Source organism: Ipomoea triloba, chromosome 4, assembly GCF_003576645.1.
Source record: "Ipomoea triloba cultivar NCNSP0323 chromosome 4, ASM357664v1".
In the NCBI taxonomy this organism is placed as follows: Eukaryota; Viridiplantae; Streptophyta; class Magnoliopsida; order Solanales; family Convolvulaceae; genus Ipomoea; species Ipomoea triloba.
Genome location: NC_044919.1, coordinates 5,307,422 through 5,319,838, shown reverse-complemented (window position 1 = coordinate 5,319,838; position 12,417 = coordinate 5,307,422). Strand labels below are relative to the sequence as shown.

General features: G+C 37.0%; 2 protein-coding genes across 2 annotated transcripts; both read left to right on the top strand.

The window, feature by feature from the left end:
* Positions 1-1,107: 1,107 nt before the first annotated feature.
* LOC116016463 (3-ketoacyl-CoA synthase 11-like) lies at positions 1,108-3,731 on the top strand. The gene is made up of 2 exons (XM_031256731.1): positions 1,108-2,083; positions 2,619-3,731. Exons 1-2 carry the CDS (start codon positions 1,307-1,309, stop codon positions 3,399-3,401), a joined length of 1,560 nt encoding a protein of 519 aa, XP_031112591.1. The 5' UTR covers positions 1,108-1,306; the 3' UTR covers positions 3,402-3,731.
* A 6,418-nt stretch (positions 3,732-10,149) lies between these two features.
* LOC116017127 (3-ketoacyl-CoA synthase 20-like) lies at positions 10,150-11,897 on the top strand. The gene is made up of 2 exons (XM_031257658.1): positions 10,150-10,660; positions 11,109-11,897. The coding sequence occupies exons 1-2, from the start codon at positions 10,187-10,189 to the stop codon at positions 11,895-11,897; spliced, it is 1,263 nt and encodes a 420-aa protein (XP_031113518.1). The 5' UTR covers positions 10,150-10,186.
* Positions 11,898-12,417: the final 520 nt, after the last annotated feature.

Here is a 12,417-nt window from a genome sequence, read left to right as displayed (position 1 = left end):
CATGGCCTTACATCCTTATGAGATAAGATAGTGGAAGGGTAAATCAGGGTGACTCAGCAATTCATTAGTTGGGAGGACCAAGTGCGCACAAAGAGCCCACCACATTGAATGCAACTCTCACACAAGGCTTGATTATGCATTATTGCCCACAATGGCACAATCTACCATATAGGAACCACAAATTGAAATGTCTATGTAGACATGTATATTAGATACCTTAATAATAATACAATAATAAAATACTTATAAATTTTGCAACAGATTAAATTATTATTCAGTATAATTTTAATACATACAAATTTCAATATGTTTACTCACAAAAATTCATTAATAAATTAAATACCTATGGATTTCAATAATTTATCTACAAGACTACACGTTTTCATTGATAAATTTGTTTGTGTGTGTGTAGCGTTGTTAAAACTAAATCAAAATATTTGATTTAATTTTGGTTTAAATAAAAATATTAAAAGGAAATATGTGGTTTGACCTTGTAAAATGAAGCTAGGTCCTTGTGTGTCCCTACACCATTTATATCGTTAATGAACACAAGACTTTTTCTAGCAAAAGTAGTACATACACGACCGCCTATGAGCAAGTGGTCAAGTAGTCGTCAAGGTTTACACTTTACCTTAAGTAGAGTAGCGTGAGCAATTCAGTAAATTTTTATTTTTTGGAGTACTATTGATTCTATTACAATGCAGTATCTGTTCGTAACTATTTTCTCAACTTATTGAAGCACAAAGATCAGAGTTAATATTCACTGAGGTTTGAAGTCACTTCTTCTATATGAGAGTGTAATTGGGTGCTACTAGACCACAAGATCTTGACCAGTAAATTTAGTTAGACTGTTGGTTTATGTTTACTCAATGCACACAATTCAATTGTAATTACCTCGTTATTATCCAACAAAAAAAATGAAGTAGAGTGGCAAAGTAGAAAATAATTGATCAAAAGATGGCAAAATGGGAAGAGAGTAGCCAAACCCCAATACGTATGTACACACACGAAATCATCCCGCTCATTTCCCTTCTGGCAAACTTGAATGCTATGGCCGCGTAATACATTAAAAGTTCGTTGGGGTAGTTGCACCCCTTCTCCTTCTACGCCCATTCCCCTCTTTATAAATTCCCCCAAACCTCAAACCTCCGGCACCAACACATTCCTTAATCCTTAGCTTTCTCTAATCTCTCCTACTGTTTCACATAGCTTCTTTGCTTTAATTTTCCTTTCCCCACATATTTCCTTTTGTCTTTTGATTGAATTCAAACCTCAATCAATCCAATCACCGTCTTTTCTGGAAGCCATGGGGGATAATAATAATAACGCCGGCGGGAGAGTTGCGGTGGAGGAGAATCGGAGCGGCGGCGGAAATAATCTCCCAAATTTTCTCCTCTCAGTGAGGCTTAAGTATGTGAAGCTTGGGTACCATTACTTGATTAGCCACGCCATGTATTTGCTGTTGGTGCCCGTGTTAGGGGCCGTTTCGGCTCACCTCACCACTCTCACCCTCGACGATGTGGTCCAATTATGGCACCACCTAAAGTTCAATTTAGTCACGGTGGTCCTCTGCTCTGCCCTTCTGGTTTTCCTGGGGACTCTCTACTTCATGACCCGGCCTAGAAAGGTTTACTTGGTGGATTTCGCGTGTTACAAGCCTCCCCCGGAGGTTATGTGCCCTAAGGAGATTTTCATGGATAGATCAAAGAAAGCCAACATTTTTACTGAGGAAAATTTATCCTTTCAGAAGAGGATATTGGAGAGGTCAGGGCTGGGGGAAAAGACTTATTTCCCAGAAGCCCTTTTGAGACAGCCGCCCAATCCTTGCATGGCTGAGGCTAGGAAAGAGGCTGAGATGGTGATGTTTGGCGCCATTGATGACCTTTTGGCTAAAACTGGTGTCAAAGCTAAGGATATTGGGATTCTTGTGGTGAATTGCAGTCTCTTTAACCCAACCCCTTCTCTCTCTGCTATGATTGTTAACCATTACAAGCTTAGGGGAAACATCCAAAGCTATAACCTTGGGGGCATGGGTTGCAGTGCTGGGCTCATTTCAATTGACCTTGCCAAACAACTCTTGCAGGTTTGTTTAGTTTAATTTCTCCATTTCCATTTATTTTGTTTCTTTTATTAATTTGTCTGAAACAATTTATGACTGCAACTTCATATAACTGCCTGCCATGGTGGCCTTAACTTTAAAGCACATGGGTTGCTATGTTCCCCATCTTTTTACCCCCATTCAAGTGGTCCAAATTCATAGTTTCTTCTCTTGGAGTAATTTCACCCACTCCTACTTTTTATATTTAAAAAGTTTCACATCCTTATTATTACTTCCAGTCTACACTTTGTAAAGTCAACAGTGAAAAATAAAATTAATGTGATAGTTGCATCACTGCATGAGTGAATAATTATTAAGCAATTAGTACTTTCTGACAATTAATTCCCTTTTTTTAAAAATTTCACATCCTCCTATGTGAAGACCAGACAGTAATTTTCCTACTTAATAAGTTATTCAATAACAAAAACTAGACTTTTACTTACTGTCTACAAAGAGCCCTTAATATGTTAGTGTGACTTGATTCTTGGTCTCTTATAATAAGTTTATTGTTATGTAACAGGTGCAACCGAACTCGTATGCCCTAGTAGTGAGCATGGAGAACATAACCTTAAACTGGTACTTCGGCAACAACCGATCAATGCTGGTGTCCAACTGCATCTTCCGGATGGGCGGCGCCGCCATCCTCCTCTCCAACCGCTCCTCCGACCGGCGGCGCTCCAAGTACCAGCTCATCCACACCGTCCGGACCCACAAGGGCGCCGACGACCGGAGCTACTCCTGCGTGTTCCAAGAAGAGGACGACAAGCGCGAGGTCGGCGTCGCCCTCTCCAAGGACCTAATGGCCGTCGCCGGCGAGGCCTTAAAGACCAACATCACCACCCTCGGACCCCTCGTCCTCCCCATGTCCGAGCAGCTCCTCTTCTTCGTCACGCTCGTCGCCCGCAAAGTCTTCAAGATGAAGATCAAGCCCTACATCCCCGACTTCAAGCTCGCGTTCGAGCATTTCTGCATCCACGCCGGCGGCCGAGCCGTGCTGGACGAGCTAGAAAAGAATCTCGAACTCAGTCAATGGCACATGGAGCCTTCGAGAATGACACTTTACCGGTTCGGTAACACGTCCAGTAGTTCTTTATGGTACGAATTGGCTTATTCCGAGGCTAAGGGAAGGATTAGAAAGGGTGATCGGACATGGCAGATCGCGTTTGGGTCTGGGTTTAAATGTAACAGTGCGGTTTGGCGTGCATTGAAGACCATCGATCCTGCCAAGCTCAAGAACCCATGGATGGACGAGATTCACGATTTCCCAGTTGAGGTTCCTAGAGTTGCCACCATCAACGCTTGATTATTATTATTATTCTTAAAAAAACAACATTTAGAATACCCAAAACATGTGTGAAAATTCTTGATTATTACTTCCAATTCCAAGGTTGTCTTTTCATTTCTTTTTATTGACATTTTAGAAGAAAGAATTAAACTGGCGCGTGTGGCCATTTCCATTGTTTTATACTTGATGTAAAGGAGAAAGTTTTGGTGATTGAAAACCACGTTACAGTGGAAGGCAATACTCCAAAAATATATCCAGCCATCATTCTCTTGAGTCGTCAATGGCGTTTGTAGTGTATGTAAGCATCCTCCAAATTCTTGTAATTATTACAAATAAATTGATTTATAATTGCCTCGTCCATGCACATTATTTTTTAAACTAAATACAATTAAGGAAAAAAGGTGAATTAAGTCTTAAACTTTATGATTTTCAAAAATCTTAAACTTTATACTAAAAGTTAATTAGGTCCCTTCATTTTTAAAAGTTGTAATTAAGCTCATCGAAATGTTATTTTCGTGAATCAAATCTCAAAAATTAATTAGACCTTTAATAATCAGTCATTAAGGTTTTGGCAAGACTCCGACTAGTTCCAATGATGTTCCAATAATTAAACTTGGCAACTAGTAGCTAGGTCGCCTTCTTTGGAGTAAAAAGCGACAGTGGTCACATCCTCCATCAAAGAAGGCTACCATAAACGAGTCATTTTTTCCACTAGAGAAGGCGTTAAAAGGCAATAAGAGACCATTCGTTAGTTGTTGGTTGCTAGGTTTAATCGTTAAAGCGTCGCTAACCAAAATCTTGTTGGAACCCTAGTGATCGGCTATTATAAGTCAATAATCGATTTTTAGGTTTCAACGCACGAAAATCATATGTTGATGAGCTTAATTGTAACTTTTAAAAATTCAGGATCTAATTAACTTTTTGTATAAAGTTTAGTCTATTCGATCATTTTCCCTATAATTAATAACTAAAATATCATTGGAAGGTTGCTTGTATGAGTCACGATTTACCTCTTCTAACGAGTTTTGGACAGAAATTCTAAAAGTTTAAGATTAATTTACTATAAATTGAAAAATCTAAGGCATCAAACAACTAAAATATCTTCTTTTTTTTTTTTTTGTTTTCCGAAATATTTAAATGGACCCGAATAGTAAATAAACTTCGTACACCTATTACCTATATATATAGAGATAACTAGAGAAGGGATAAGTAGCATTTCTAAAAAAAAGTAGCATTTGTAAGACAGACATTGCATTAAGTATGGTGTACTGTCGGGGCATGTGAGTTGCCAGTCACATAAGTGTATGTAGTTAGATACTTAGATGGAACCAGCTGGTTTTAGACAGTAACATACATACAGTGTCTGGTGACATTAAAATTTATGGCCACTTGCATTGTAATCTTAATGATAATAATGTTGAAGCTAACTCATGCATGTATCACGTTCACAACACGTACAAACCCAAACACTCTAGTAGACCAAGTCAAATAATGGGCTAGCTAGCTTGTCCATCTTTCATGCTTTAAGTCAATAGAGTCTGCTTCACCTTCCATGCATGGAGTTGAGGTTGGTAATCTATCTTTTACAGACAACCTTGTAGATAAACAACACATACCTACTTCAATTCTACTTGTTTTATAATTTGAATTTGATAGCAAATGTATGATGACATTAGGTTCAATTGATCGAATTCGATCGATTGAATGTTACGGAGTATGTATTTCCAATCAATTTATCGTGATTGTTGGACAACAACTTGGAGAGTTGAGTATAACATCTCACCATCGAAACATGGTGCTGACTGCCACACAAGTATAAGGAAATAAAATTTCGCCTTTGTTACTAGCTACAGTTTTTGGCGTAGTAGTAATAAGTGTTTGGTCTTGACAATTGATATATATCAGAGTAGGCGGCTTTGAAAGTGACAGTTGAGGCTAGAAGGTGCGAAGAAAACTGCAGTTGCGCTAAATGCTATACAAGTAAAGTTTGCCCGGATAGATACATGTTTATCATGTCAATTTAAATTCTTCTATTTAATAACTTATTAGCGTCCATATTTCAACTTTTTTTGGTTACCCTTCATTGTCAGATCAACTAGCTAGCATTAACCAAGACGGTTAGAAGGTGGCATCCATGACCTAAATTTTCATTACTTGAAAATTGTAATAAATTAAAATAAAGCAAAATTTGTATGTGATATTGTTGTGTGGCCATTAGTCAACATCTTTGCTGATATTCCGTTCAAATTCCATCCAAATTAAAGGTTGAGTTTTTAACGTGTAGTCAATGAATTCGTGCTTGTGAGGACTATAATCATGCTAAATATAACTCAACATGATTAATACTGTAAGGTGGATTTTTTGGGTCAAATCAAAACCTATTATAAGAAATTTTAACAAGTTCAAATGCAATTAAACGATTATTCTTGTACATTAGATAAGTTGTACGTGTTTCAATATTTTAGAAAGTTAAAGAGAAATATCTACCACTTTCATGTTTTGAAAATGATTATATTCCATTCATATCATGATGATAAAAAAAAATTAAATAAATAAATAAAAAAGAAAAGAAGGTTTAAAGTTACTAGTCATGCATGGTAAGAAAAAGAAGCTAGTAAAATCATGGAAGCCAATTCATTTACTTAGATCGCACATGAGTGAATGTAGAGTTAAGAGTTGGTCGATATGTCTTGTAAGTTACTTATGCCAAATAGGAATGACAATTTCATTCAACCTTAACAAAGACACAATTTCTTGTACTTGCAAAGATTTGGACGTGAATAAAATTTGGAGACTGGGAATCGGGATAGGGAGATCTCCTCCCTCCAGAGGGGCATGGAACCACCAAGGCAGGATTTTGGGGACAAGTATGTAAACTATATCTTCTATTTCGTTTTTCACAGTCTCACCCCACTATTATTATTCCTATTCTACATGTATTTTATTATTTCAAGTTGAATTATTGTGTCAATACTTAATTGCTTTGATTTAATTTTAATTAGGTTATTGTTTAGTGTAATTAGTAAATAGTAAATGCATGTATGTGAATATTAGTATATGGTTGCTATTAGTATAGAATTTGTTAGTGTAAATACAAACACTATGACCCTACAATTAAACTATATCTCTAATTTGAGCTTTTAGTGGAAGAAATTAAAGGTAATGGAATAGTAGCAATGAAGAAGAAGAAGGCAGTGTGTAGCTTGAAGCTCTCAAAAATAAGAATGAAATATATTAAAGTTATCTGATCTCCGGTGTTTGATTACAAAGATAATATTTATACTACTATTTCAGTGGTTAAAATGTACGAACAATTAAAATGAAATAGTTACATGTGCCATCTCTGCTTGTGCATACCCTCCACAATCCACCCATTGTAATATGTCATACCAGTGCAAAATTTGCAGGACGTAACTAATTTGCTTTGACGTCATTCTAGTTGTTGAACGTATTTGGTTAGTTGTACATGGTCAAATTGTAAGCTCGGCTACTTATCTCCTTTTGTTTGCCTTATCATCAATAGCCGAGTTAAGCTTTTAGGTCGGTTTACCGGGTTGGATGTGGAACCTATTGGTAATTTCCACTGCAATACTCTTGTCATATCCTTATCAAAAAAATTAAAAAAATAAACTAAAGAAAGAAATAAAGTAAATATATATATATATATATATATATATATATATACATCACTAAAATTGAGATATTGGTCTTACATTAAATATGATTAATATTATAGAAATCCAGGCACATCAGGCAGGAAAATTAGTTGGACGTGCGGGTAGTCGTCACCGTAATTTGTTAAAGCCGTTGGAAGTTGAAGATGATTATAGTTTGCCACTTGTGTTCGTATTGGCTTCTCCATCTTTCATGGTCTCCATCTACGATGCATACGCCTGATAGCTGCTTCCTGTTAATCTATCTCTTACCAACAATCAATCTTGTAGATAAACAAAACACTACCTACTTCGGAGATACCTACATTTGTTTCACTATATATTTCTCATCTAATTAATTCATTTGGATGGGAACAATTTAGTAGATCAAATTGGTCTTAGATCAATAAAATTTTCGTCAAATTGCAGTCCAAAATATGGGTATTTTTGATCTTTTCATGCTTTGGTCATCTTCTTGACCCTTTGCAATGGTTTTCCTTACACATTTTCATCCATTGAAGAGGTCCAGCAAAAGTGATTTTCCGCTCACTCTGTTGCTAGAGAGGCCTTTTCCATGTCAGGTTGAAGGGAATGGTTTGATGTCTCGCCTAGTTTCCTTGTTAACTGTCTTTCACGTGATTTAATGCATTAAGTTTTTATCTTCAAAAAAAAAAAATTTATATCCGAGTAATTAGGTAGTTGTTAACGGTTAGCGGAGGATATTAAAGTCGTTAGAAATTGAAGATAATTACAGTTAGCCACCTTGAATTGAGTTGAAATGAAGAGGGTTGAGAAATTAATTAAGCTACTTTCTAGTCGCTTTAGCAAATGTATACAACTTTCACTATAACTACTATTAATAGAAAAGTGATGCAATACTAAAACTCTGTATATATATAGTTCTGTCTCTCTCTCTCTCTCTCTTCTTTGGTTTTCTTCACTCGATTCTTCTTCTCAAGTACATAATTGTTCATATTTATATTTTATACTTAACCTTATTTTGCTTGTATATTGTCATAACTGTGTTCAAAATGATTATTAATTGCTTTATTTGATCAATTAGATATAATTCTTTGTCTTTGAGTATATATATATATATATATATATATATATATATATATATATATATAATGGATTTCTTGGACATTTTGGATGAAAATAGGGTCAATAGGTGCCCAGGTGAAGTAATGGAATTGGATAAAAACCACTTCTTAAAGAGTCAAAAAATAGTATTTTCAATGGTCTTAATCATATGGACAAATCAAGGCAAAAATAGATCAAAAGAGCATGCAGTTGCAATTGTAGAAAGAATAAGTCGATAAATCAATATATAAAAATAAATAACAAAGGGACTCGAATTTCAGGGAAAATAAGCACTGTAATGCCCGTCAAAGTGCTAGGAGTATAAAATCTTTATGCTATACAATTCAAATTTTTTTAAAAAGATTTGTATATATACTAGTCCAATGTAGGACAAAGGCTTATTCCAAGTCTTCCCATGCATAACCATTTTCAACTCAAATGGGTCTGTTACTTTGAAAAATCAATTTCTCATCCGTTTTGAGAATACAATATAACAATTTTTTTTTTGTCTTTGACCAACCCAAATTGAAAGTGGACCCCACTGATATTTGTATCACAAAATGGTTACTCACAATGCCGATTTTACTAAAATTTCCAACAACAATTCCCGCTCAACATGAGCACTACTTGATACTTTGTATAGATCTTAGCATAAGAATGTCCAAATTATGTAATTCTTGTGTTATTAGAAAGACAATTCAATGGGTTACAACTTTCATAACGATCATCAAACCTAGTTTCGACACTAAAATGGTCAAAAAAAAAGGCCTAAAGAGAAGTGGATTGCCTCTTGGACGCAAATCTAACAGGGTGTACTTTCTTTCCTTTCATATCAAGGAAAATGTAAAATTTTAAGTGCGGTGTAGGAGTAATTTGGGTGATTAAAAAATTTGTGTTCAATTACTTTACTTTGGTAATTCTAAATTAAAAGTGCTTTTGCACACGCTTCGAAGAATAAATGAGATTTATTTCATCGTGTCCTATTTTTAGCTCTTGAGTTAAACTTTTGTTAAAATTTTTCTCTTTTTTTTCCCCTTGAAAACTCTTGTGAATCAATACTCTAATCATAATTTAGCATTTAGAGTCACACTTACACACATCACACTTTGCTCCCAAATTTACCTCTGTGACCAGTTGAGCTGTGAATGCAAGCGCACAAACCACACTTGAAACACATACGATGAAGACATTTAGCTACACCCTTAAACTCTGCTTAACCAAATAGAGAATTGATGAAGACATTTAGCTATACGACCCTTAAGCTCTACTTAACCAAATAAAGAATTGTGTAGCATAAGACGAAATGTGAGCCATGCGAACTTGCTAATCCCTACATAGGGTGTTTTTAATGGAATTTAAACTCCTAATTTGCTCTAATATCAATTTTCATGATTAAAGGCCTTACCAATATGTTAAAAATTATAGCTAGTACCAATACACAATTTTATTTCTTTATATTTAATTGCATACCAATTAGCATCACAATCCAATGTCAAGATAATGAACTTGGCTCAATAGTTTGGAGCTAAGTTGAGAATGTGCATGGAGATTGAGAAACTCTATCAATAATATTAGTTAATTATTTAATATTCTAGATTTCTAGTAGACTAATATAATAGTATAAGGAGATCTATTGTATTAAAAACTTTGAGATGAATACTAAATTACTGATGAGCAAAACTTGTGTACGTGAGACCATCTCACAAGTCTCAAATCCGTGAGACATCAAAGATCTGACTCGTCTCTATTGAGACCCGTGAGACGTTAGTCATCTCTATTATCAAATATCAACTTTGTGAGTTTGAGCTTTCCATTACTTGTATCATGCACACATTTCAATAGTAAACATGCATGCATGTTCAATGATTTGACAAGGCATGTATGTTTCTACTTACTTGGCCCTTCATCCTATCCCCTCTTTTCTTCTTTAAATTGTGGCACAAACTTCAAACCCTTGGCAACACATACATACAATATTCCTTAATTAGCCACGCCATGTATACGTATTTGTTGTTGGTCCAGCTATGCTCTGCTCTTCTGGTTTTCTTGGGGGCACTCTATTACTTCATGACACGGCCTAGAAAGGTATACTTGGTGGATTTTGCATGTTACAAGCCTCCACCGGAGATTATGTGCCCTAAGGAGATGTTCATGGATAGATCAAAGAAAGCCAAGTTTTTTAGTGAGGAAAATCTGTCATTTCAGAAGAGGATATTGGAGAGGTCAGGGTTGGGTGAAAAGACTTATTTCCCAGAAGCCCTTTTGAGAGAGCCGCCCAATCCTTGCATGGGTGAGGCTAGGAAGGAGGCTGAGATGGTGATGTTTGGTGCCATTGATGACCTGCTGGCTAAAACTGGTGTGAAGGCTAAGGATATTGGGATTCTTGTGGTGAATTGCAGTCTCTTCAACCCAACTCCTTCTCTTTCCGCCATGATTGTCAACCATTACAAGCTTTGGGGGAACATTCCAAGCTACAACCTTGGTGGTATGGGTTGTAGTGCTGGACTCATTTCAATTGACCTTGCCAAACAACTCTTGCAGGTTATTTAATTTACCCTTTTTGGGTTTCTTTGCCCCAATTTAAAATTTAAAAGGCTTAGAGGCCTAATTGACTTTTCAGGTATTGTTTACGGACTTATTTGACACTTTTTCTTTATTTGGGAACAACCTCATCCAAGTTTGTGAGGATGTTGATTTTGTAAACATAAGGTTTACAAGTTTGACTCTATTAGGAGCAGTCTATTAACCTTCTTAGTTTGAGTTGATCAATTATGGGTAATCTAGATTGATTTACCTCCTTGTGACATATTCGCTATGGTTTTCCTCATAGGTGGGTTTTTTTTAAAGCATTGTTTATAGCTCCAACTGAGGCTCCATAACTTCCCATGATAGAGCCACTTTGTATCACTAGACCACAAGTTCATTGGTGAAGATAGCCATCCAGAATAAGTATTATGGAGTATTAAAAGTTTGATTTGATCTTTTGTAGAGGGTGCATCCCAACTCTTATGCCCTAGTAGTGACCATGGAAAACCTCACTCTCAACTGGTACACCGGCAACAACCGATCAATGCTTGTCTCCAATTGCATTTTCCGAATAGGCGGCGCCGCCATCCTCCTCTCCAACCGCTCCTCCGACCGCCGCCGCTCAAAGTACCAGCTCCTCCACACCGTCCGCACCCACAACGGCGCCGACGACCGGAGCTACTCCTGCGCCTTCCAACAAGAGGACGCCGCCCAAAAAACCGGCGTCGCCCTTTCCAAACACCTAATGGCCATCGCCGGCGACGCCTTAAAGACAAACATAACCACCCTCGGACCACTAGTCCTCCCCTTTTCCCAACTTCTCCTATTTTTCACCGCATTAGTCGCGAGAAAAGTGCTCAAAATGAACATAATAAAGCCGTACGTGCCGGACTTCAAGCGGGCGTTCGAGCATTTCTGCGTTCACGCCGGAGGGGCGGCGGTGTTGGAGGAGATAGAGAAGAGGCTTGAGCTAAGTGAATGGCATATGGAGCCTTCGAGAATGACGCTTTACCGATTTGGCAACACGTCCAGCAGTTCTTTGTGGTACGAATTGGCTTATTGTGAGGCTAAAGGGAGGATTAGAAAGGGAGATCGGACATGGCAGATTGCGTTTGGTTCTGGGTTTAAATGTAACAGTGCGGTTTGGCGTGCGTTGAAGACAATCCATCCTGCTGAGCTCAACAAGCCTTGGATGGACGAGATTCACGAGTTCCCAGTTGACGTTCCTAAACTTGCAACCATCAACGCTTAATTACTCCGCTTCATAGGAAAATACTGTTGGGAAAAAATCACACTGCCTGTGACAATTAGAATCACAAGACCAACACGGTACACAAATACGAGATAATACACAATAGCCCAAAAATAAATATGAACACAAGGAACACAAGATTTACGTGGAAAACCCCAAAACCACGGGGAAAAACCACGGGCCACCAACAACAATTTCCACTATCACAAATCTCGGGTACAAAGTTTTAGGCTACCACTCGAGCCATACATCCACAAATCATCAAATACACCAACTCCTAGGCCAAAACATTCTTCAATATTCACAGGCTAAAAGGAATAATATCTCGTACTCAAAATATTCAACTACCACGAACAAGGTAAAATGAATACAAATATTACGAGATTATTCAAAAGATGCCTGGAATAAATACAAGCTGACCTCAAAATATTTGATGAAAAATAGTACCCAAGAGCTTCGGCAAATCCACGACAAAATAGCACGGCAAAACTGCACCAAAGATGAAGGAGAAAATGATTTG

What these genes read in the sequence shown, in the direction of transcription:
- LOC116016463 (XM_031256731.1), top strand. Translation starts at nt 1,307, where the DNA reads ATGGGGGATAATAATAATAACGCCGGCGGGAGAGTTGCGGTGGAGGAG. An exon ending in TTGCCAAACAACTCTTGCAG is followed by an intron (nt 2,084 to 2,618) that starts GTTTGTTTAGTT and finishes GTTATGTAACAG; the next exon opens with GTGCAACCGAACTCGTATGC.
- LOC116017127 (XM_031257658.1), top strand. Translation starts at nt 10,187, where the DNA reads ATGACACGGCCTAGAAAGGTATACTTGGTGGATTTTGCATGTTACAAG. An exon ending in TTGCCAAACAACTCTTGCAG is followed by an intron (nt 10,661 to 11,108) that starts GTTATTTAATTT and finishes GATCTTTTGTAG; the next exon opens with AGGGTGCATCCCAACTCTTA.